Source organism: Canis lupus, chromosome 4 (assembly GCF_048164855.1).
Source record: "Canis lupus baileyi chromosome 4, mCanLup2.hap1, whole genome shotgun sequence".
Lineage (NCBI taxonomy): Eukaryota > Metazoa > Chordata > Mammalia > Carnivora > Canidae > Canis > Canis lupus.
The window spans coordinates 39,995,732-40,020,259 of record NC_132841.1 but is presented as its reverse complement, the minus strand read 5'-3'; the positions used below and the strand labels follow the sequence as shown (position 1 = coordinate 40,020,259).

At 39.5% G+C, this 24,528-nt stretch overlaps 2 protein-coding genes across 6 annotated transcripts in view; both read left to right on the top strand.

The window, feature by feature from the left end:
• The window catches only part of CREBRF (CREB3 regulatory factor), a 54,801-nt gene extending 48,485 nt beyond the window's left edge, over positions 1-6,316 (top strand). For both annotated transcript variants that reach the window (XM_072824124.1, XM_072824126.1), the window contains exon 9: positions 3,666-6,316. In XM_072824124.1, coding sequence (XP_072680225.1) covers positions 3,666-3,781 — 116 coding nt within the window. In that variant the 3' untranslated portion in view covers positions 3,782-6,316. The remainder of the gene's footprint in view (positions 1-3,665) is intronic.
• Positions 6,317-14,465: 8,149 nt separating this feature from the next.
• The window catches only part of BNIP1 (BCL2 interacting protein 1), a 49,821-nt gene continuing 39,758 nt past the window's right edge, over positions 14,466-24,528 (top strand). For 3 of the 4 annotated variants that reach the window (XM_072824120.1, XM_072824121.1, XM_072824119.1), the window contains exons 1-5: positions 14,466-14,624; positions 16,593-16,685; positions 20,021-20,112; positions 22,899-23,000; positions 23,782-23,900. In XM_072824120.1, coding sequence (XP_072680221.1) covers positions 14,541-14,624; positions 16,593-16,685; positions 20,021-20,112; positions 22,899-23,000; positions 23,782-23,900 — 490 coding nt within the window. In that variant the 5' untranslated portion in view covers positions 14,466-14,540. Of the gene's footprint in view, positions 14,625-16,592; positions 16,686-20,020; positions 20,113-22,898; positions 23,001-23,781; positions 23,901-24,111; positions 24,212-24,528 lie in introns of all 4 variants that reach the window. The other variant, XM_072824122.1, reaches the window with a different exon arrangement.

Genomic DNA, 24,528 nt, shown 5'->3' with positions numbered 1-24,528 from the left:
AAGGCAGACACTTAACCAACTGAGCCACCCAGATGCCCCTGAATTTTTGGTTTGATTTACTCTGCAAAAACTGCTTGAGAAGGGGCAGCCCTGGTGGGCGCAGCGGTTTAGCGCTGCCTGCAGCCCAGGGCGTGATCCTGGAGACCCGGGATCAAGTCCCACATCAGGCTCTCTGTATGGTGCCTGCTTCTCCCTCTGCCTGTGTCTCTGCCTCTCTCTCTCTGTCTCTATGAATAAATAAATAAAATCTTAAAAAAAAAACTGCTTGAGAAATATTTAAAATTTTCCAGAAGGTCGACATTATTATTTTTCTAGTTTTGTTATTAATTTCTCTTTTTTGTGATGTATTTAAGAGGTTTTTTTTAGCTATCTAACATGATTACATTTATTTACATTTGTTATGTTTATTACAACCTAATTAAATGTTCTCTGGGCATTTGAAAAGTAGACATATTTTCTGTTTGTGTTAAGACTGCATAATATGCTCCATCAGGTAATCTTAATTAGGTCTTGTTTTCTTTTTTTATTTTTGTAGGTGTACATTTACTCTAAGATTGAAAAAGGTCCTCGCTAATGTGTATCAGTTTTTTCTCATATTTTCTGTGGTTTTGCTTGAATAGGATTCCTTACTGCTAGATCTTCATTACAGATTATAATCTTTATCATAATGAAGCATAGCTTTTTCTCTGAATTCAATCCTGTCTCATATTACAATCATTAATGAAGCTTTATTATTATTTATATTTGCTTAGTATACCTTTGCCTACCCTTTAATTTTCAGTTTTTCTGAATACTTTATATTAGATACATCTTTTAAAAATATTTAAGTTAAAATTTATTTTGATAAGTATAGCATCAAATTCACTTTGAGATTTTTGTACATAGCATAGAGTTAGATTTTATTTATTAGACTGGAAATCTTTCTTTAATAGGTGAACTTAGGTCATTTTTATTTATTGATTCATATTTAATTTTAGTTTTGTCATCAAAAGATCTGTTAGGCTTTGTTCATATGGCTTTTTCCTTTTTATATCATTCACTGTATGATTCATTATAGTTTCAGTTTTATATGTTTTCTCTGATAATTCATAAGTTCTGTATTTTTGTCTTATGAGATGAAATTTTAACTATAGCATAACATGTATATTTCATTTTTTCCTCTTAACTTTTCATTTAAGATTTCAGTCCTAGGGCCGCCTGGATGGCTCAGCAGTTTAGCGCCGCCTTCAGCCCAGGGCTTGATCCTGGAGACCTGGGGTTGAGTCCCACATCAGGCTCCCTGCATGGAGCCTGCTTCTCCCTCTACCTTCTCATATTTGGACAAATACAAGAAGAGTTGGTGTCTCTGCGTCTCTTTCTCTCTCTGTGTCTCTCATGAATAAATGAATGAATGAATGAATAATATTTTTTAAAAATTTCAGTCCTATAAGAAAAGTAGAAATGGCACATGAACATCTGTTTATGATTCAACTAAATTCCCAGTTGTTAATATTTTGCTACATTTGCTTTATTTTTGTCTCTGTCTAAATTTTTTATTCCTATTTGAAGGTAACTTCTACCAAATCCTTCATCCCCAACTACTTCAGCACGTATTTCTCAAGAACAAGGACATTTTCTTTCTTAGGCACAATACCAGTATCACACTCAAGTACTTCAATACTGTTATAATATCTATATTGAGTCCATATTTAAACTTCTCCAGTTGTCTCAGTAATGTCCTTTATAGCCTTTGTTTGTTAAGCATCATTGCATTATTTATATCTTTTTGTCTCCTTTAATCTAGATCAGTCTCCCAGCATATTTTTTTCCATGAAAAATTCAGGTAGTTGATCTTGTAAAATTTCCCAACATCTGGAGTTGTTTGTTTCCTCCTGACTAAATACAGTTAAATTTTCTTGCCAAGAATCATGGGTGATTATCCTCCTCATTCCATCAATCAAGAGGTACATATATCAGTTTGTCCCACTATTGGTCATGCTATGTTTATTTATTTATGTATGTATGTTCGATTTTCTAACATATAGTATAACACCCAGTGCTCATCCCATCAAGTACCCTCCTCTGTGCCCGTCACCCAGTTACCTCATCCCCCCCTTCTGCCTCCCCTTCCATTACCCTTTGTTAGTTTCCCAGAGTTAGGAGTCTCTCATGTTTTATCACCCTCTAGTTTTTCCCACTCATTTTTCCTCCTTTCCCCTATAATCCTTTTCACTATTTCTTATATTCCCCATGTGAGTGAAACTGTATGATGATTGTCCTTCTCTGACTGACTGACTTCACTCAGCATAATACCCTCCAGTTCCATCCATGTCGAAGCAAATGGTGGGTATTCGTCCTTTCTGATGGCTGAGTAATATTCCATTGAATATATAGACCACATCTTTATCCATTTATCTGTCGAAGGACATCGAGGCTCCTTCCACAGTTTGGCTGTTGTGGACATTGCTGCTATAAACATTGGGGTGCAGGTGCCCCAGCATTTCACTGCATCTGAATCTTGGGGTAAATACCCAATAGTGCAATTGCTGGGTCATAGGGTAGCTTTATTTTTAACTCTTTGAGGAACCTCCACACAGTTTTCCAGAGTGGCTGTACCAGTTCACATTCCCACCAACAGTGCACATCCTCTCCAACATTTGTTGTTTCCTGTCTTGTTCATTTTCGCCATTCTCACTGGTGTGAGGTGGTATCTTACTGTGGTTTTGATTTGTATTTCTCTGGTGACAAGTGTTGCGGAGCATTTTCTTATGTGCTTGTTGGCTGTGTCTATGTCTTCCTCTGTGAAATTTCTGTTCATGCCTTCTGCCCATTTCATGATTGGATTGTTTCTTGGGTGTTGAGTTTCATAAGTTCTTTATAGGTCATGCTACATTTAATGACATGGTTGAGGTAGTGTCAGTTCTCTGTTTTTTACACTATCTTGTGACTTCTTCCTATGAGCCATGCCTAAATCTTTTTCTATTTCTATCTCATTTTAATCATTTTTTTTGTCATTACTTTTAAAACATGCTTATACTAGCTCTGTTTGACATACTGATTTAAAATATCTTTTGACCTCAGCTGTAGAAGATGAAGATAAAAATGAAAAACTCAACATACTTAAAGTGTCTCCCACCTTTTTCCCCCTTCTCTTCCAACTTTATTCATTCATTTTTCTTTAAAATGAAGAAAAAGAAATACAAATTTATTCCAGTAGTTATAAAAATGACTGAAAAAAAATTTTTTTAATGACTGAATACATCCTTCAGGCCAGTGTTTTCAGTTGTGTGGGTAAAGCCCACTCATGAGACATACAGAGGCTGGAGCAGTTGGAAGAGACTGACACAACAGGGCAAACATGGTCAGTTGGGGAACAATGCTTGTTGTGACAGTGTGGAGTTTGGGTTTGGACTATTATTTGGACTTTACTACTTACCGTCTACCTCCTTTTAAAATATTGATTTACCATTCTTCATTCTTGGTTTGATCTTTCTAATCTAGTGGGGCTAGAATGAATTTCTGGGTTGCAGTAGCGAGCAGCTGAGCACTTGGCTAGGACCAGTATCAAGCTGGGGTCTGTCCGTCCATCCCCCGCACCCCCCGCTCCCAGATCTGCCTACTCCTCACCTTCTCTTTAAGCCCTCTCCATTTCTGTGCCTAAGTGTGCCTTATTTCTTTTTCTTCAGGTCTCCCAGTTGCTGGGCAAACCTCAGAATTTGTTAACCAAGTGTTAGAGAAGACCGCAGAAGGCAATCCCACTGGAGGCCTTGTAGGACTAAGGATACCAACATCAAAAGTGTAATCAGCCTCATTGGACCACTGGTCAGAAATGTCTGTGTTTGTCACGTTATTCATTGTAAATTTTCATTCTGTTTTGCATGTCAGTTTAGCATTATGTAAACATTTACAATTAGGTTACATTGTTTTAAGAACTAAGTAGCATAAGTGAAGCATGATCCAAAATACTTGATTATTGCATTTTCAGAGCATAAACCATAGTTAAAACTGCTACTGGCATCAGAATTGAAACTCACATTTAAGTAAATGTTTAGATACAGATTGCAAAAATCTGTTAAAGTAAAACATTTGGGAGGAGCGAAGATATTAATAAATGCCAAATTGTGGCAGGTTTATGCTCTGAACCACACAAAAAAATTGAGGAAGCATTTTTTTAAACAGTCAGTTTAGATTGTTTTTAGAGTTACTACTTTTGTTCTGATTTTCCACAACCATTAATCTCACTTGTACATGGCACAACCCAGCATTCACACCCATGTGCCATATTAGAAGTTCATTTTCCGAGCTCAATATGGTATATATAAGTATATATATAAATATATATATATATATAATGTCTGTGCAAGTAAGAAAAAAAGCATATTCTTTGTGCCTTGTATTTTGGGGAAACTATAAAACTGGTAATATTTTGTATGATGAAAACCCTAATGAGGAAACACAGGATATATAGATGGAAAAATTATGGGGTTTAAATGTTTTTTTGTTCCAACTCTTTTTCAAAATTTTTGAATGTATATAGGACTATGTTGAAATGTAGATATATGCCACAGAGTCTGTGTATTGTATAAAAAACAAAACAAAAAACAAACAAAAAAAAGATGGCTCTAGAAAACTCCTATTTCGGTACTTGACCGGAAGAAGACAAATACTTGCACATTATTGCGATTGTTTTATTTTTTGTACCAAAGACAAATGCAACTGATATGGCAAACTGCCAGTCTAAGTAAAGTTTTGCACAGCTTACATGATACTGTATGAATGTATGAAAAAAAAAAGGAGAAAAAAAAGAAAAATGAAAAGGTCAGGGTTAGGGATCTTACTGAACTGTGAATTTTATTTCTGTTTGGGTCCAATTATCTACAGAAGGAGCATCCACACACACAAATATTATTTTGCTGTTCCTCTAGTTCGCTTCCATAGTAGATAAGTTGGTGGCCATTTAGATGTCTGTAAGTCTTTTTATTTCTGCACTTATTGTAGGAAATTTTAATATATTTCATTTTAGTAAGCTATTGGTGAAATAGATTTTGACCTTGAAAATTAAAAAAGTTTATTTAGCTTATTGTAGTATACTTCCACCAAACAACCAAAATACAGATTATTTTTATTGTATTATGTATATATATATATGTAAAGAAAGAAAAAAGCTAAAAATATCTAATTCTTTAGTTGCCACTTTTCCAATTGATGTATTATTGTGCATGTAATATTTTCAAAGATGAACACAAGCTTAAAACAAAAACAATTTATAGATTTTTATATTTTTGTACAGGTATTTTCAAATTAGCTTCTTCAAACTTACATGTGACTTATTCTTCTTCTATAATTTCTAGAACTGAGAAATATTAACACATTTAGTTTTTAGGTGCTCTTTTTTGCTCACATAAAACAGCTTCATTAGTCAGTGTTTTAACTGTGTTACAGCTTTACCTCTTGATGAGAAATTTCTTGTGTCAAGGCAGCATTATAAACCTTCCCCACAGGTCTTTCCATTCTGTCTCTCTTACTGTTAGATTCTCAAATCTTGTGTTTTGAACTCTGAAAACTGGTGGCTTAAAAACTATACTTTAAAAAAGATCCTATCTAGCCAGAAAAAAATACCAAAAATTTCAGCTGCTGGGAAAGTATCTATTTCTCCAACTGTTTCTCCATTACCCCCTGGAGAATTTATTCCTTAATTATATTTTGTCTTTATAGTGTGTTTCCTTTTCTTCTACTTTATCCCCTCTCCCCCAACCCCCATTTGTAAGCCATAGCATATGAAGCTATTGCTTATAAAGTTTGATTCTAAAACACACAGTAACAACTGAACAATGTTTGCTTATATGCTTCTTTGACATCATGAAAAGGAAACTCCAAGGATTGTCTTAACACCTTAGCTAAACTGTGATGCACAAGATTTTCTTGTGCTTGATGGAAATGTACCTGGTTAGTGCATTTATGCTAAACAGATGATAAGCTCAGAGCTAGTGGTTTAAAAGAATGTAAGCTCATTGTTTAAAGTTTTTCTTTTTTAGATGGGAGGAGTCAAAGCACAGGCTTATAACTTGGAAGTATATGAAGTTTTGACAGAGTGTGTTTAGTAAAATGAAACATGTTCCAAAATGTGGCAGTTTTGCAATCAGGTGAAAATCACTTCATGATAGAGATTCAGCTGATGAGGTTTATAAAATTGCCCCTTTCTAGCTGCTGTGTTAGGAATTCTGGTTTTTGATACTTTTTTCCTGTCTGCAAACCAGAATTTGATTTTTTGGTCTTGCATTTCAAAAAAAAAAAAAAAAAAAAGACTTTGAATCTGTTTAGTAGATTCCATATCCTTGCATTTCAGTGTTTTATATGTACTACTTAAGTTAAATAGTTAAAAGCTTTTAAATAGTTGAGCTTTTTAATGTTGACACTTTATTTTGTACCTATTTATATATGTATGTATATCTTAGAAAAGCACTTTGTTAAAAAAAAAATTGCATTTTATATGATTCCTGCCATTTGCTGCTAAATCTGGGCTGGTCAGAATGCTGCAGCGATACTTGATCTAAATAAAAACCTGGCAGTAAAATGTAGAGTGAAAGTTAAATCCTCTTGCTGTTTTAACTTTATCATAAAGATGACATAGGCAAGCTGTGCAGCTTTACATTTTAACCAGGGGACTCTGTGGCATTTAAAACCGTCTAGAAATGGTTGTACTTTAATGCCAGTAATAATCTGCTTCCTCTATTGTCATTAAAATATACTCGTTTAGTGTATCACACAAACAGATCTTATAAGGGTAACATAAAAACCCCAACAATTGTACATGTTCTGTTTTTGAAAATTGTGGCATGTATTTTTGGGTGAAGATCATTAGAGAAGAGCTCTCTAAAGGTTTTCTGTGTTCATACATGGTATACAGATAGCTCATAATGAAGTCCAGAATCTTACTTTAAGTAAAGGCATTGTGAATTCACCTCAAATAAACCCATTGTTCCAAAAACAATTATAAACTTTGACTCTAGTACTACTATGATTTAAAAACAAAACAAAACAAAACAAAAAAACGTTCTTCCTCATTTCAGATACACTGGATTCTTTATAGAGTTTGTCTCCATATGAAAGCATGCTGTCCAGTTGTTCTTGTTAAGATCTTGTCTGAGTTTTGAATTGGGTGCCACACTTTTTCAGTCAATATGATTGCTTGTTCTACTGTACCATGTATGATTCTTGTCCTTTCCTATATCCTTCATGACAGATTATGATGTGGCTTTATATTGTGCCTTACTTGTACATTTAAACTTAACGTCTTCATTCCCTTCCACTTCCTAAATCTTTCACTTTGACCTTTTTGGTAAGAGAATCAGAGCAATTATAAAAACATCATGAAGGATTTCAGATGGGTATGGTTTCCAATTCCCTCTCTTTATAGTTATTTTATATTTGTATGAAAGACCAGTTTTGAATGGTCTTTAAATATGAGAGGGAAAGACTAGCAGTAATTTCACTACATCCCTTGTTTCTGACTTTCATGAATTTGTCCTACATCTTCTTTCTGATGCTTGACTTGATTTGCTCCTTAGCAATAGTCTGCATTTAAAGAAAGGTGTGTTCAGTTCATCAGCTTGAAATTGACTATTTCATCTTTCCAGAATTTTTTAGGAGAAGAATACCCGTTTTGTTTGTTTTATAAAACAGATGACAAGTCTCTTTAAAAGAAACAGAAGTACAGTACTTTTGAAATACAATGCTGTTAGTTTGGATTTCTTTTTTTATATATAATATTCATACAATTATCTGATGTTTGCCTTCATTAATAAAGCTGTTAGTTTATTCACCAAAATGTCAAGAATGGATGTGCTTTTCTTTATTCCATACATTTAAAAATATTTTAGCTGCTAAGATTTAGTTAACTTTCTAAGAAACAAATTCAAGTTGCCTTCAGCAGGAATTAACAAAAACTTATGTTCCCTTTCTTTATATAGTCTTCCTACAATTCTGTTCAAGTATTTTCTAATTAATTATGTAAGAGAATGTTAGCATCTCTCCAAATCTTGAAACTTGAATTTTGAGAATGCATTGAATTATGCTTTCAGTGTTAAAGTAAAAGGTTTCAATTATCCTTCTAGTGAAGTCTATTGTGGAATACCATTTCCCATGGAACTGAGGCCATTTCCACAACTTTGCAAAGAATTGCAGTCTTGTTCTTCCCTTGGATCATGATAAATAAGTCTCACACAGTGCCGTAATACTTGTGGATTCTTTTGTAATCTTTGTAATCTTAATAAGGGCATTATGAGAAGATGACTCCATGTTTTTTTAATATTTCAAACACATTGGGATGTAACAATGAATGTCAACTGTAGGAATGGTTGTTTCGTTTTAAGGAATAAGCATGTTGGGGAAAGATGATGAAAATGTACTACTGACAGTTTTACACTTCCATAGGCAAGCGGGATTATGTGTTGAAGCATAATCCTCATGCTTAGTAAACTGACCGAAAATTGTAGAAATTACACCTAGGAACTGAATTATGCCAAATTGCCATTTTCTTTAGAAAAGAGAGGTTAGAGTGTAGTAGGGAGTAGAACCTTAAAACTACTTCCAAATAGTACTTTGGAATTGAAGACTTGGTAACTAGTGAAGAACATCAGAGTTGGGTATTTCAGTGTGCCAAGTTTGGGTGAACTAGGTTTGCCTCTTTCATAACAATGTAAACACAATGGTGTAGTTAATTAAATTCTGGGTGGATGGGAGCGGGACTGATTACTGTGTCTTGCCCTTCACCCTTTGTTTTTTTCAGAACCAAATAACAGAAATGTGTATGTGTGTACTGTATCTGCCTTTCCACCACATTTTTATGACACTGTATTCCACTGCCTGCTTTTTTTTTTTTTACTTTCTTTCCCTAGGATTTGTCCAATAATTAGCATTTGTGATTAACAGTGATATTAGGGCTGACCGCACATAAGAAGTCACAAGAGAAGAGTGGAAGGGCAAGAATTCAGAGCATTTGTTCATACAATGTGGCAACCTCTTTTGCATAGTGGCGTAGGATCCTGTTTGTAATGCTATCATAAATATTCTGTAGTTTTGTTTCCCCATTCCCCCAACTGGAGCTATGAAACTTTTTATTGGATTCAGTCTTGTCTTTTGTCTAGAGAGAATTTTATCTTGTTGACGCATGAGCTGTTTAAAAATTATTCTATTAAATGTTGGTTAATAGTTGTGCAGTTTTTCTTTTCAGAAGAAAAGGCAATTCAAATGTTGCCTTTGTTTTCTGTCACCTTCCAACCCCTCAGCACTTCTAGTCAGATACAGATTCATCAGTGTATGCAACATCCTTTGTAATTTAAAATAAAAAAAAATATGAAAAGGTTTTGAATTGTTTGTCTCATGTTTTCGCCCTTCCTTTCTCTGTTGCTTTTCTATCACTTCCAAGGGTAACCATCTGCTCCTCTGCAAGATAACCCACTGCAAAGAAATTCCAGACTAAAAACAACAGTGAACTGTGGGTTGTGCTGCCTCTTTCTTGGTGTAGGGCACAAAGAGCTAAAATTTTGGACATTTGGGGCTGATTTTCAGTACTCTGGTGAAATGTAGCTGTTATGGAGAATTATTTGTTGGTGAAAACATTTGCATTCTTCATAGTTTGGAGCACAGTTTCGTTTACAAGTATTTTTTCCTTTGATTCTTTGGGCAGGCAAGGGAAACTGTTTTGAGTCTCTCTTGACTTTAAACACTTGTATATATTTATTAATTCAAAGTAAGCTAGGAGATAGTCTGGGCATATACACAGAGATTTATTTTATTTTATTTTATTTTATTATTTATTTATTTATTTATTTATTTATTATTTATATTTTTTAAAGATTTTATTTATTCATGAGAGACGCAGAGAGGCAGAGATGTAGGCAGAGGGAGAAGCAGGCTCCTTGCAGGGAGCCTATGTGAGACTCGATCAAGGACCCCAGGATCACGCCCTGAGCCAAAGGCAGATGCCCAACTGCTGAGCTACCCAGGTGTGCCCAGAGTCTTTTTTTTTAAAGGCCTTATTTATTTGAGAGTGAGAGAGCAAGTATGAGCAGGGGGAGGGGCAAAGGGAGAGGGAGAAGCAGACTCCCCAACTGAGCAGGGAGCCTGATACTGTGGATGGCTGGATCCCAGGACCCCGGGATCATGACCTGAGCCGAAGGCAGACGCTTAACTGACTGACCCATCCAGGCATTCTGGGTACCTTATTGCTGAGATACTTCAAGGACACAGATACCACAGGGTATGCTAGAGAAGAATTGACAGGCTTGTGTTCATGACATCAGGACTCTTGAAGGAGTTCTTTTTGCTTTATTGGAGTGACATTGGGGCTGTCAGATAGCAAAGTGGAGATGGCCTCTCATGGACTTGACCTCCATCCCAACCACTCCTCACAGGAGCCTCTGTCGTGGTCTGGGAACTTTTAAGGAGCTGAGTGAGCCGGGTCAGTATAGTCCTCAGGAAACAACATTTTGTGGGTAGCACCTAGTTAAATGGGTAAGTCAGTTGTCCCTCCTCACTCATAGTGATTGCAGAACCAGAAGAGCTCTTTAGATAGAAAGACAAAGTTGGAAAATACTTTAATACCCCAGCTGAAAGGGTTAGAATAAGAAAAGGTTGTTAGAAGGCTAGGGTGGCTGGCATTTGTTAGATCCCTGCTAGGTGCTTTCCTGTCAGGTTAATTCTGCTCTCAATGGCACAGTGCAGTGGGGGGTCATGTTCATTTTACAAAAGAGAATAAACTCAGATAAGGGACTCACCTCAGACCCAACTTATAGCCCCAATTCAAACTCCAGTCTGCTCTTGCACTCAGACAATTTATACTTTTAAAGGACCAGGCCAGGTCACAGGCAATACTTGAATTTGATAGGAGGGAGGTAATGGGACTGGAATCTGAAAACCAGAACTAAAGCTGAAACCTACCAGATGTAGTTATGAAAAGCTAGTCTCAGGACCTGTGGGGTCAAGGTGATAGAAGCAAAATAACATTGGCAGGAGTCAGTGATTCAGAGTGTGGTTCACCACATTGTACATCTATCCTTCAAAGATGGCCTCTAGTTTAAGGGCTTAAAATTGGGTCTCTGTTAGAAGGAGCATGTTGGAGGATGGAGAAAAAAAAGGGAGCTATGTTTTCTTAATTGCCTCATGGAGACTGTCAGTTGCATAGGAATTTCCAGCAAGAAGCCAGATGTGAAAGGGGCCCGAGGTCATGTGTCCTAAATAGAGAGCTGCTGAGGATCCAAAACTTTTCAGTGACCTGAAAAATGTCAGTTTCCTTAAAAGATTTTAATCTTAAAACATCACCAGGAATGAACTTAAAAATGTACAGGGTCTAGATAAAGAAAACTTTAACATGAAGGACACAGAAGACTTGAACAACTGGAAAGAAAGATCCAAGTTCTTGAACTTGAGCAGTGAGCAACATGATGCTGTAAGCCCTCAAAATTAAAAATTTAATGCTATCTCAAAACATACCAATAAGGTTAAAAAACAAAATACTTAAGGTTTCTAGGGGAAAAATATAATAGCAGAGGAGAAAAAGATTGGGCATTTAATTGAAACACATTAAAACACATAAAAAAACTATAAAATTGTCATTTTGGTGTGTAAATAGGACAATAGAACAGAAGGTCTAGAAATAGATTCGAACATAAGAATTATGGTAAATGTAGCATCCGGAACCAGTGAGAAAAAGATGGATTCTTCAGAAAACAGTGTTGGAACAACTGGGAAACTCTCTGGAGAAAGGAACGTTGGCTCTGTATCTCATACCATAAGCCAATATATATATATCTCAAAATGTGTAAATGAACAAATGACAGAAATGGGAGCAATTCATTTAAAACCTGTGGGGTGGGGGTGAGGAGGCCTTTCTAACTTGGATCCTAAATCCAGGAGTCATAATTGAAGACTGATAAATTCTATGTGAAACAAAAAATTCAAAAACTTATTTAAGGCCAAAACCATCATAAGCCAAGTCAAATTCTATAGACTACATAAAAAGCTCATCTCTAAAGGCTAATCCTCCTGAAATATAAAGAGCTCCTGGAAACTGGTATGAAAAAGAACAACCACCTGACAGAGAAATGAGCAAAGTAAATACAAATAGCACTCAATTTCATTCATGTAAGAGAAAAGTGAATTAAAGAATGGTATTTTTTACTCAGTCAAATTGGCAAAGGGGCACCTGAGTGGCTCAGTCAGTTAAGCATTGGCTCAGGTCATGATCTTAGGGTCCTGGGATTGTGCCCAGGATAGGGCTCCCTGCTCAGCGGGGAGTTGGCTTCTCCCTCTGCTCCTCCCCCTGCTCATGTGCACTCTCTCACACAAAAATAAAAGTTTTTTAAAAATTGGCAAAAATCCTAGTATTTAACACACCATGTTGGCAAGGCCGTGGGAAAGCAGGCATTTGTAGCACATTGTTGTGGGAGTGTAAATTGATATAAACTCTCTGAAGTGCAATTTGGTAATTCTAAATTTTAAATGCACAAATCAAAAAATAATAATAATAAAATGCACATATCCGGGAATCCCTGGGTGGCTCAGCGGTTTGGTGCCTGCCTTCAGCCCAGGGCATGATCCTGGAGTCCCGGGATCGAGTCCCACGTCGGGCTCCCTGCATGGAGCCTGCTTCTCCCTCTGCCTGTGTCTCTCATTAATAAATAAAATCTTTAAAAAAAAATAAAATGCACATATCCTTTGACTAGCACTTCCATTTTGCACTGCGCAAATCATCCTGTGCCTATTTCTTCATGTATAAAATGGATAATTCTACCTCATAGGGTTGTTATGAGAGTTAAATTAGATGACACACATTAAGAACTTAGTACAAAGTGCCTGGCACATAGGAAGTGCTCCAAAAAATGTCAGTAATGTCATAGCAGCTAATGCACATTGAGTTCTTTTTTTTTTTTTTTTTTTATTTATGATAGTCACACAGAGAGAGAGAGAGAGAGAGAGAGGCAGAGACACAGGCAGAGGGAGAAGCAGGCTCCGTGCACCGGGAGCCCGACGTGGGATTCGATCCCGGGTCTCCAGGATCGCGCCCTGGGCCAAAGGCAGGCGCTAAACCGCTGCGCCACCCAGGGATCCCTGCACATTGAGTTCTTAAACACATGCCACATGACTACACTGTGCTTGGTGCTTTTCATGTACTACCTCATTTAATCCTCCACCTCTGTGACTCTACCAGTTAGCCTCAGAATTCTGAGGGGCAGAGCTGTGAAGTGGGTCCTCCAGCAGGATTCAAGCAGGGTTGACTTTAAGGCCTGCAATACATTGCCTATTAGGTGCAGTGGGGTGATGAACGCCTTAACGGATGGTGTGTGGAGCAGTGGAGAAACACAGATAGGCAAGCACATAGCCCCCTGTGTACGACACTATACCCAAGGGGCCATATTTGGTTTTTGAGGGAAGACGTGGCTTTTAGTGAAGGCTCTGCCACTTTCAAGTTATGTAACTTTGGGGCAGGGACGTTCAGTTTTGATTTATTTCGCTTTGATCTACTCTTGGTCCATCTACTGATCTGTAAAACTGGGGTATTACCTATTTCAGGTCTGGTTGAAGGATTAAGAGAAAAACACAGCTAGGCATTCAGGTCTTAACAATTTATGCTTGCTGATGTGAACAGAAGCACATGGGGTGGGAGCAAGAGGGGGAAAGCATTCTAAGAAAAGGGAACAGCACATTCCAAAGCTACAGATCCAAAAACAGCTTGAGGAATCCAGGAGAGCGATGGAGTGAGGTGGCTGATGGCCTTGGACTATTTGATAATAAAGGCAGGAGCCACTGTTCGTTGAGGGTCTGCTCTTAATTATTTCCATCAAAACTACTCCAGCAAGGTAGGTTTAATAAATCCAACTGTACACAAAAGGCACGTGCCAGGAGCTACAAAAGAGGTGGAGGTGGGGAAGTGACTTGATCAGTTGTGATTTTAGAACCCTTGGACCATGTGCTGGAAGAGGCCTGTCTTGAATTCCACACGTGAAAAGCAGTAATAACATTTACCATCTTTTCATTTGCTCCACAATTATATTCACTGTACAACATATGAAAAATATAAGGAAATTTAAAGAGATATAAAAAATTGTTAATTCCACCTTCCAGAGACATCCCAATTGATACTTTCCTTTTTTTTTTTCTCTCTCTCTCTCTCTGCAAAAAACATGTAGTCATTAGAATGCCTTTTAGGTAAAAGATGGGGAGAGGCCAATGTTAAAACGCTCTCGATACTCCCTCTCTTCTTCCTTCTTTTCTTTTCTTTTTTTTAAATTTATTTTTATTGGAGTTCAATTTGCCAACATCTAGCGTACCACCCAGTGCTCATCCCATCCAGTGCCCCCATCAGTGTTGCCCAGTCCCCCCCGCCCACCTGCCTTCCACCACCACACCAGAGGCGAGTCCTCCGGCCTCCTCGCCTCGACCCTCGCTCGCCTCAGGTTGGTCCCTAGAGGGCGCTGCCGAAAGCCCCGACGCGGAACGAAGGTGACGCAAAAACGAGTTTAATTTGGGCCCCGCCGCGGCCCGTAGCCGGCGTCCTCAACATGGCGGCTCCCCAAGATGTCCACGTCCGTATCTGTAACCAAGAGATCGTCAAGTTCGACCTGGAGGTGAAGGCGCTTATCCAGGTACTAATTCCCGGGACGGCTGCCGGGCCCTGTAGCCCTGAACCCAGGCTCCACCGGCCTCCTGTGAGCTCGGCGGTCTCAAGTCTGGGAGGTCGCTGGTCCCGCCCCACGGCCCGCTACCCCCTGGCGGCCCCCTCTGGTCCCGTCTCCTGGGCCGTTGGCGTTGATCCTCCCTCCGCGCGCTGTTGTCTTGCCCTCCTCTGAACGCTCCCGCGTCCCCTCGTCCCTGGCCAGGCTTCCGGTCTGTGGCCACATGGGTCGCCCCCGCACACTTGTCGACTGGGACGACCTGTCGCCCCGACGGGCCCCGCCTTCTCACGCCTCCCTCCGCCGCGCTCGGTGGCGCCCCGAGGGCCGCGAGCCCCGCCCTCCCCTGGCCGCCGCCCCGGCGGAGGTGCCCCAGGGCACCAAGGGCCCCGTCGTGCGGGAGGCCCCCGGCCACCTAGATAGTAGCTGCGACTTTGTAAATGAGGAAAAAGGCTAAAATGCCAAGGCCTGAATCAGAAGGCAGGTGGTGGCAAGACTGCGACCGGACAGGGAAAGTCGGCCTAGACGAGGGACTTAGGGGGTCTCTGAAACTCGGTTTAACAGATGGGGTACCGGACACTCCTTGCCTTGAGCCACTTAAGGGTAGAAGGCAGCAGAGCAATAACTGCTTGGCCTAGGCAAGAGGAAAGTAGAAATGGTTCCTTGAATTTAGCAAAAAGAAACCAAGAGTTTTAAACTCTTTATTAGTAGTTTTATTTTTTTTAAGGTTTTATTTATTTATTCATGACAGAGAGAGAGAGAGGCAGAGACATAGGCAGAGGGAGAAGCAGGCTCCATGCAGGGAGCCCGACGCGGGACTCGAGCCTGGGTCTTCCTGGGCCCAAGGCAGGCGCTAAATCGCTGAGCCACCCAGGGATCCCCTAAACTTTGGCTTTAGGCAAGTTATTTCCTCCGTTTCCAAAAATGTTGCTAAGCATTAGATGTAGACTCAGATTTTGCAACTAGCTGTGGCAAAAAGCGAAGGAAAGTAGGACTCTCCATGGAGACCAGATGCAGAATAAACCAAAGTAGTGCTTTATCGTGGTACAAGGAAGTGTGATTTAATGAGTAAGCCAGAAAACAGATGAGAAAACTTGATGCAAACTGTTAAACTTCTTCAACTACACTTATTCATACACATTGCAAAACTTCTGGGCTGACTTTAAGAAAATAAATTTAGGATTCATATAAAAAGATTGCCTTTTCACATAATCTAAATTGCTTCAGCCCTTCTGTACTCTCTGATATTGGGGTTCTCATGATATACCTAGATATACTGTGCTCTTACTGTGTTCCAGCTCCTTTGCAACATACTTTGCATACGTACCTGGTCTATGTGGTAGGTAATGTGATGAGAAAAGTGAGGCACAGAGAACCAGAGTGACTTTTTGTTATCCAGCCAATAAATTGCTGCAGCTGGAGTTTGCATCTACATATTTTGGCTCTAGAGCCTGCTCTAAAATCTGACCCCAGTAATTTTGAATGTCCAGAAACAAATTCTAAATCTACCCTTGAACAGGTCTGTAAACACTGTGATTTGTAATAGATGATTGAAGTAAACCTTGCCATATGATGCCAGGAATTGAGCATCCTGATTTTCAAGTTGTATCACTTTTGGATGTCCATTCTTGTTGGACATATGATCTGCTTTAAGCCTTTTATACTGACTAGGTGGCATTTTGTTAAACTTTAGGAACTAATAGGACAGTTGTGTTTCTTTTTATGCTATTATAGTACCTGCTCAAAATTAAAGAGGTTATGAGAGAAATGTAAACGATAATGTTTTTGCTCGTGTTGCAGAGGTAAACAGCAAAGATCAGGATGAATTACAGACAGTAGGCCAGCCTAGTGGTGGTTCAAGCCAACTCCCCCTGTACAGGTGGTTTCATTTCATGTCATTTGCCTCAAGAAAGGCCCCTTCACCTCTTCACTGTCTCCTAGGATATTCGAGATTGTTCAGGACCATTAAGTGCACTTACTGAACTAAATACTAAAGTGAAAGAGAAGTTTCAGCAGTTGCGGCACAGAATACAGGTGAGTAGCTGTAGAACTGAGATGGGGAGAATGGGTGACAATGAGGAGGCTCTATCCTGGGAGTAACCTCTGCTTGAGAGCTAGCTGTCCAGGTTCTTTAGTAAATGTTTTGACAGTGAGGGTAACTGTACTAACATGCTCTCAAGATAAAAGTGAGGAACTTTTGAATGTATCACCAGTGTCTCCTGAGTTTTTTTTTTCATGTTATGCTTTGCCTAGTCTCTTCCTACCTGTTACTGAGGTCTCTAGTCACTTCATATGCACATATAAACACTGCTGAATCCAACTATGGTATAGGTGCTATCTCAAAAACCACTGGAGTGAGAAGTACCCATTTGTATAGCCTGTTTCTGCTGCTGTGCCCTAGTGAGAATGAGATGGGTGCATGGATCTGCCCATCACTGGGTGGGTCCTGGGGCACCCCATCTCAACTGCTTATGATACTAGGATTTAAAGACCAGATGCCAACCAACAGCCCTTTTTGTTGCTTAACAGAAGATGGTCTGTTTCAAAGCTGGAAGAAAAACTGGCCATTTGGACCCCCTGAGAAGTAGTATGTCTGGGTCCCATGTGTTGCCTTTCTAAGGGATTTTCAAGGGCAATTGTGAAAATAAGCAGTTCTTGTCATAAAAGTTCACTTTAGAATTTTAGCAATATCACTGAACCTAGCTGATCTTTTTGCCTCCATCTCTAGCACTGATTTAATCATTTAATTTTTTTGAAAGGCTGCTACTTTTATATATTACGTATTTATCATATCTATGTGTGTAAATATGGGCGCACAGTGAAAAGTCTCATGTACCAGTCTTATTCTGTTTCCCTCCTCCACACAAGTAACCACCTTTGTTACTTGTTACTTACGTATCTTTCTGTGGTATATGTACTCAGATAATAGAAAAAATAAATATATTTTCCTATTTCCAATTTCTCATCTAAAAGGTAGCACACAAAACACCACTTTTTAAAACTTAATATCTGTTGGAAATGCTTCCATATCAGTATTTCTTTTTAAGATTTTATTTATTTATTCATGAGAGACACAGGGAGAAAGGTAGAGACACAGGCAGAGAGAGAAGCAGGCTCCATGCAGGGAGCCCGATGTGGGACTTGATCCCGGGACTCCAGGATCAGGCCCTGGGCTGAAGGTGGTGCTAAACTGCTGAGCCACCTGGGCTGCTCCCATTTCAGTATTAGAGAGATTTTTCTCATTCTTTTTTTATAGCCATAATTTTTTTTTTAGCCAGTTCTGTGTCAAAGGGCATTTTATTTGGATTGCTTCTCTGCTTTTTGATTTGTTTTTTTTTTTTTTTTTTTTTTTTTTTGCTTTGCTTTTTGAAGCTAATGTATTCCCTAAAAGGTCTTTCTTCAACTCACATGACTTCAACTCTCCAACCACACCCACCACCTTAAGTATTTCCATGTTCTTTTTGTTTAAGTATCTAGGTGCTGACTCGGTGTTTATTTCCTTCACTAATTGAAATTACTCCACTGATACATTTACATATTAGGTCCCTCTCTCCCATCATCACCTCCTTGAGCACCAGAATATCCCTGACACCAATTAAGGACCTAAAAACACATGATTAGTGAATGAATAACCCCATCCCAGTTTTAATCTGCATTTCCTTAACATTTATACCAGGAAATGTATACAAGATTTCTTTTTGATGTTTTTAGCTCTTTACGTGAATGACTTCTTTGTGTATTTGCAACGAGATTGTGTGGTACTCAGAGACTTGGCCTCATATCCTTAGTATATAATCTCTGCATTGTAAATGTTGGGCATTGACTATGTATAAATACCTGTGTAAATGTCTTTGCGTATGTGGTGCTCCAACTGGAATTTGAGAACTATTTTACCCCTTTCTTTTCTTCTGGAACTATCTGGGTCTCTATGACAGAATTTCTAGGCAACCTTTTATGAGGAAACTATATACCTTTCTTCTTTCTTTCCTTCCTCCCTCCCTCCCTTCTAACCATACATCCATTCTTCTGTTCAATGGTTTGGTGCCTAATAATGTTCTAGGCACAAAGAATATGTATAGTGAACATTAGGTGTAAAATCCTACTTTCCTGGAGTTCACAATCTGGCAAGGAATCTAGATTTTAAATGAATACTTAAGCAAGTAATAAACTGACTACATTTGCAAAATTTTTCCTTCATGTTTTTTTTCTCTCTGTCTCAGAATATCTGGGGCCATTAATTGGAAGTCATCTCTGAGCTGCTGAAATGGTGGATACAGACACATGTTCCTGACCAGCATGTGCAAATTAATATATAAATGAGTATATAAATAAATTAGTATGTAAGTGAACTAATACATTGTTTTAGCATCAGCAGCTTGATTGAAACTGGAAATTGTTTTAATCTGCAAACAAAAAATACAACTTGATTCTTGAGGTATAATGACATCTTTAATTAGAGTCAATCTGATACTTGCATCATCTGAAGTTCTCAGGGGTCTCACACTGCTGAGCTTATGTCCATTGCCTGGTGTTTGGTTATTTGGGGCTGTGAGCACTCCTCTTTAGCAGACCTTATGTATGGGATTTTTGTGCAACCTGGACTGAAAGCAAGTCTCTTCAGAGGTTTTTGGATTTGCTTTTGCCATATCTCATGGGATTATGAGTGAATTATAACCCCAGACCAGTTTGAGGGTAGCTCCATGGATATACATTACATTCTCAGGAAATATTTTGTATCCCACTAGCCAACAAAAAAGGACAAGCTTCCATTCTGTCTGTGCTGGCTGACAGGCATGTACATGACAGGCATGGACACTGAAGGTGTATCCCTTTGTGGCTTCCAGCCTCAGATAGCTCAACACTTTATATGCCACCCGTATATGGGCTTTCAAACCTTCCAACTGTTTGCTACCAGTCAATAATGAAATAGGTACAGAGATTGAGAGTGAGCATTGAGACATGTGTAGCAGTTTGATATTTCCATGATGTCTCAAAGTAGAACCAGGGGCTCCTATTTAGTAATTTTTATTCCCTTTTCATTCCAGGTGGACCCCCTAGATGACAGGAGTGAATCTCCCATTGCAGAGCAGTTGAGCATCAGTCACAGGCTGACTGCTCTGGCTCTCAGTTCACTTCTCACTTTGGGGCCCTGGAGATTATCCTTACTTCCTTACACATCAGCTATATACTTATGGATGTTTGTTATATTTACCTGACATTCCTGAGTGTTCTCTGTTAGGAGGGTTTTCAAGTGCTATTGTATAACCTGCCTAGAAAGAGGAGTAGTTTGGTTTTTATATTGGCTTATTTTTTTTTTTTTTTTTTTTGCTTTTAAAATCATTTTAATATAGATCTCTTTTCCCCCAAAGGAGCTTGAGCAGTCAGCTAAAGAGCAAGACAAAGAGTCAGAGAAGCAAGTTTTGCTTCAGGAAGTGGAGAATCACAAAAAGCAGATGCTCAGGTAGGTGGGGCCTGTGCTGGGTCACCTGCTCCCTGGGCGGCTTGTATAAAGGTTTGCCTAACAAACCTGGCTTAATGATTTAATTGTGTCATTTCTACACAAACTGAATGTCCTCTCTAGATCAGTAGTTCTCAAAGCAGGGACAAGCAGGGGTTGTTGGTAGGTCAAATTGTATATAGTTTACAAAAGCGTATTTACCATTATACTATATTTTATATTTTTAGGACAAAACCAAAAAATGATTGCTTTTGTAATACAACATCTTTTTCTGTAAGGAAATTGCTACCAGAAAAAGTTCCTACTTAAGATGGACCAAAATTTAGAAAGCTTTGAGTGGGACTTTATCTTAAAAAATGAAACAAAAAATGTAAATAAGATTATGCTATGTTAAACAAAGCGGTGGTTATCATTGTAGCAGTGGGCTAACCTTTGGTTATATAATTGAAGTATGCACTATTTCTGGATATTGGGGGGGGGCTTTTCCAACAAAATTATCTGATGGCATGAAACAGCACCTGTCCCTTCACATGTGACTTGTATCATAATCATAAAGAGTGTTGTTGTGACAAAAATATTTAAGGCTCAAAAAAAAAAAAAATTTAACGGCTCCATCAACTTTCCCCATCGTCTGGTAGCCAGGTCATTCTCTTTTGAAGCCCCTGTTAGTCATCATCCTCCTAGGTGTTGCTCTTTCTCCTTATTAATTTGCTCTAACTCTGTTGGATCTGTATGTCTCTCGTTTTGCCTTCAATGTGAGTAATTCTCCAGCATCATCCTTGGCAGGCAGCTACTGTGTTTATGACCCCCAGCCCTTAGGAGGAGACTGACAAACATGTGGGCATGGTAGAGGCTAGTATAAGTAGGGAGGGATGTGTTCATGGTCACCAGTGTTAAAGTGCTTGGCTCAGTCGGAGTACTTTGTGTCATGATGGCGTTTGCTTCCCTCAGCCACCAAGGATACTCACATTACAAACACTGAGTAAAGAGGACCCCTTGTATAAAGTAGAGTAAGTTACACCAGATAAAATGGGCTTAGTTAGCATGGCTAGGAGTTGAGAATGGCCATTCATGATGTAGGGTTACAGGGGAGAGAGAAAGCAGTAGAGGAATACTTTGGCAGTTGTGTGTGAAAACAGTAGTTGCGCCTGCCTGGATTCTCGTGCTTATCACACCATTCAGCAAATATTTGTTTGTCTTTCTCCCCAGTAAATGTGAGCCCCTTGAGGGCAGCCACTATGGCTCATTCATCTCTGTGTCACAGGGCCCAGCAGAACTTCCTTGCTAACAATTAAAATATGTAATTGATTCTTTTAAAATATCAGGTGTGAAATGGCATAGCAGATGCTGTTCTGGTGGCAGAGAGCTCGTTTTACATTTTAAGCACAGAGGTACTCTTAGAAAAATACCGTATCAGTTCACGTTTGACTTTGGTAAACATCTCAGGGGTTAGCACAATTGATGTGAACCAGCTGCCTAAGAGTTCTAGTGCTTGAGTTTGATTCTCCTAGGGGCCCAATTAACATTTTTATAGTTCATTGACAAAGGCTGCACTGCTAACCCCAGGGAGCTGTTCATCAAATTTGAGTTGTCTCTCATGAGGGAGATCAGGTAAAGAATGTAAATAAATCACATCAAACTGCTAATACAGTGTGTTTATCTCGCTCATGATTGGTCTGAGTATGTAAAGAACAGCAAATCTTAAAGAAATATGGAGCAAAACCAAAGTGTTAAGTTACTATATTGTACACCTGAAAGTAATATTACACTCACTGTATGTTAACTAACTGGAATTTGTTTTTTGTTTTTTTTTTTTAGATTTTAATTTATTTATTCATGAGAGAGACAGAGAGAGAGAGAGAGGCAGAGACATAGGCAGAGGGAGAAGCAGGCTCCACGCAGGAGCCTGATGTGGGACTCGGTCCCAGCACTCCAGGATCACGCCCTGACCCAAAGGCAGATGCTTTAACCGCTGAGCCACTCAGGAGTCCCACTAACTGGAATTTAAATGAAAACTTAGGGGCACCTGGATGGCCCAGTAGGCTGAACATCCAACCCTTGATTTTGGCTCAGGTCATGCATGAGCTCAGGGTCCCGAGATCCAGCCCTGTGTTAGGCTCTGTGCTGAGCATGGAGCCTGCTTGAGATTTTTTCTCTCTCTCCCTGTGCCCCTCCCCGTGCTCTTGCTCTCTCTCTCCTAAATAAATAAATAAATAAATAAATAAATAAATAAATAAATAAATAAAATTTTTTAAAATAAAAACTTAAATATTGAGGAAAACTGCCTTCCTATGATTTTTCTACTTCTCATAATATCTATTGATTGGCTAATGGGCCAGAGACTGTTGTTCTAGGTATTAGTGATCCAAAAATGAGTGAGACATGGTCCTCAAGAAATGGAACCAACTAGTACACAAGGTAGAACATGGTAAAATGGTAAAATGTTAGTGGTAACTGGACAGAACAGGGCCTCAAGTGCCCAAGGTGAGTTTGAAGTCTGAAGCCCTTGCCTGGCTGTAAGCACAGAAGTAAGTACTGTGGCCAGACTGCTCCCTCTGGCTGCCCTGGAGGGAAAGGGACAGCTACAGGCGGCTGGGCAGGGTGAGACCAGAGGTGTAGCCTAAGCTGGAGCAGTTGCCGGGGCAACCAAGAGGAGGAAATGGTGGGAGGCAGAGATGGATGACTCTGTAGGCCACTCTGGGAGGCCTTTCCCATCACTCCCTTGCCAGAAGGAAGAACTTCTGTTCTTTGATCTGACAGAAACTCATGCAAGACCCTTCTGATTCCAGCAATCAGACCTCATGGAGGAAGGCTAATCTCACTTGCAAAATTGCTATCGACAATCTAGAGAAAGCAGAACTTCTCCAGGGAGGAGACCTCTTAAGGCAAAGGTATCTGTCTTTTTGTCTTTCTGGGCCCTAATGATAGAACAGATAGCAATTGGCAAGGTGCAAAACCTGTGTAGGGAAGCCCTTCTTGTTTTCAGTGTAAAACTGGTACTTAATTTTATTATATAGGTAATATTTTTTAAAGTATGAAAGAAATACTGGCTTATTTGTAATAAATTGGTAAAATAAAGGTGTCGATGACAAAATGAACTATACTGTGATTGTGTTGTACACATTTTGATAAATATTGTGTCCTCCCACCATTTTTTTTTTTTACAGAGTTCTACCGTATATAAAACTTAGCGCCTTGCTCTTCTTCACATAGTATTCTAGCACAAAGACTTGCTTGTTTTAGAAAACTCTTTAAACAAAGGTTCAAGAGTACTTAGTATTCCCTTGTATTGGCTGATCCCCCGTTTGTGTGTGTTTGCATTTCTAGTTTGTCAGTATTGTAAATAATACACAAGGGCACACCTTAGGACATAAGGCCTTGTCCACATTTTGGGTATTTCCTTTGTAGAGATTCCCAGGGATGACATTATTGGGCCAAAGGCATGAATGTTTCTAAGGCTCCTAATACTATTTCCAGATTGCCAGTTTGCATTTCTACTAGCAGTCTTTAGGAGTGTGGTGTCAGCATACCCTTGCTGGCATTGATTGTGATTGTTGATACTTAAATATATATGCTATTTTGATAGATTAAAAAAATGGGATTGCATTTGAAGACGGGCGTTGTCTTATAGCCAGCTTTTGTTGACGTGCCTATCCCACTCTGGACTTTTAGGAAAACCACCAAAGAGAGCCTGGCCCAGACATCCAGTGCCATCACGGAGAGCCTCATGGGGATCAGCAGAATGATGTCCCAGCAGGTCCAGCAGAGCGAGGAAGCCATGCAGACGCTAGGTAAAGCCAGATCAGGAGTTAGAAACTTCTCCCAGAGACTTCAGTTCCAGAGTCCTTGTCCTGGCACCTGCCACCATGCTCTCCCACCTTTGTCCCCATCCCCACCCTCATCCCCAAGCTTACTGACTTGTGTGGCTTCTCACTTCTTCAACACTGTGGTATTGCCCGGGGTGGGATATGTTGCTCTTACTTCTCTTTTTGGTTTTTATAGTTGTACTACAAGATCTGCACACCCCCGTCAAAATGTTTCCCCAGCAGAAGCATTCCCAAGGTCTCATGTGAAAAGCCGAGATCCCCAGGCCTTCTGGAGAGTAGGTGCTAGCAGGACTCGGGGAAGGGCCTGGGCATCTGTTTTTTTTCCTCTGGAGTTCTGTGGACCCATGTGGCCAGGCAGGTTGGGGAATCATTGCTTGGGAAGATGTTTTAGTGTATCGGCTGCTGGCTAGTCTGCAAGGGCCTCAGCTTATAATTAATACTCCCCAGTGTTATTTTTGCTGTAAGCTCCTTTTAAAAGATGCAATCAGAGGCCACAAAAGAAGGTGCTTGAGTATCTGGTTCTCTCCAGCAGCTTTCCCGTGGTGTCTCCCTTGTGATACAGAAGAGAATTGGCCCTTTTCAGGGTCCTCTG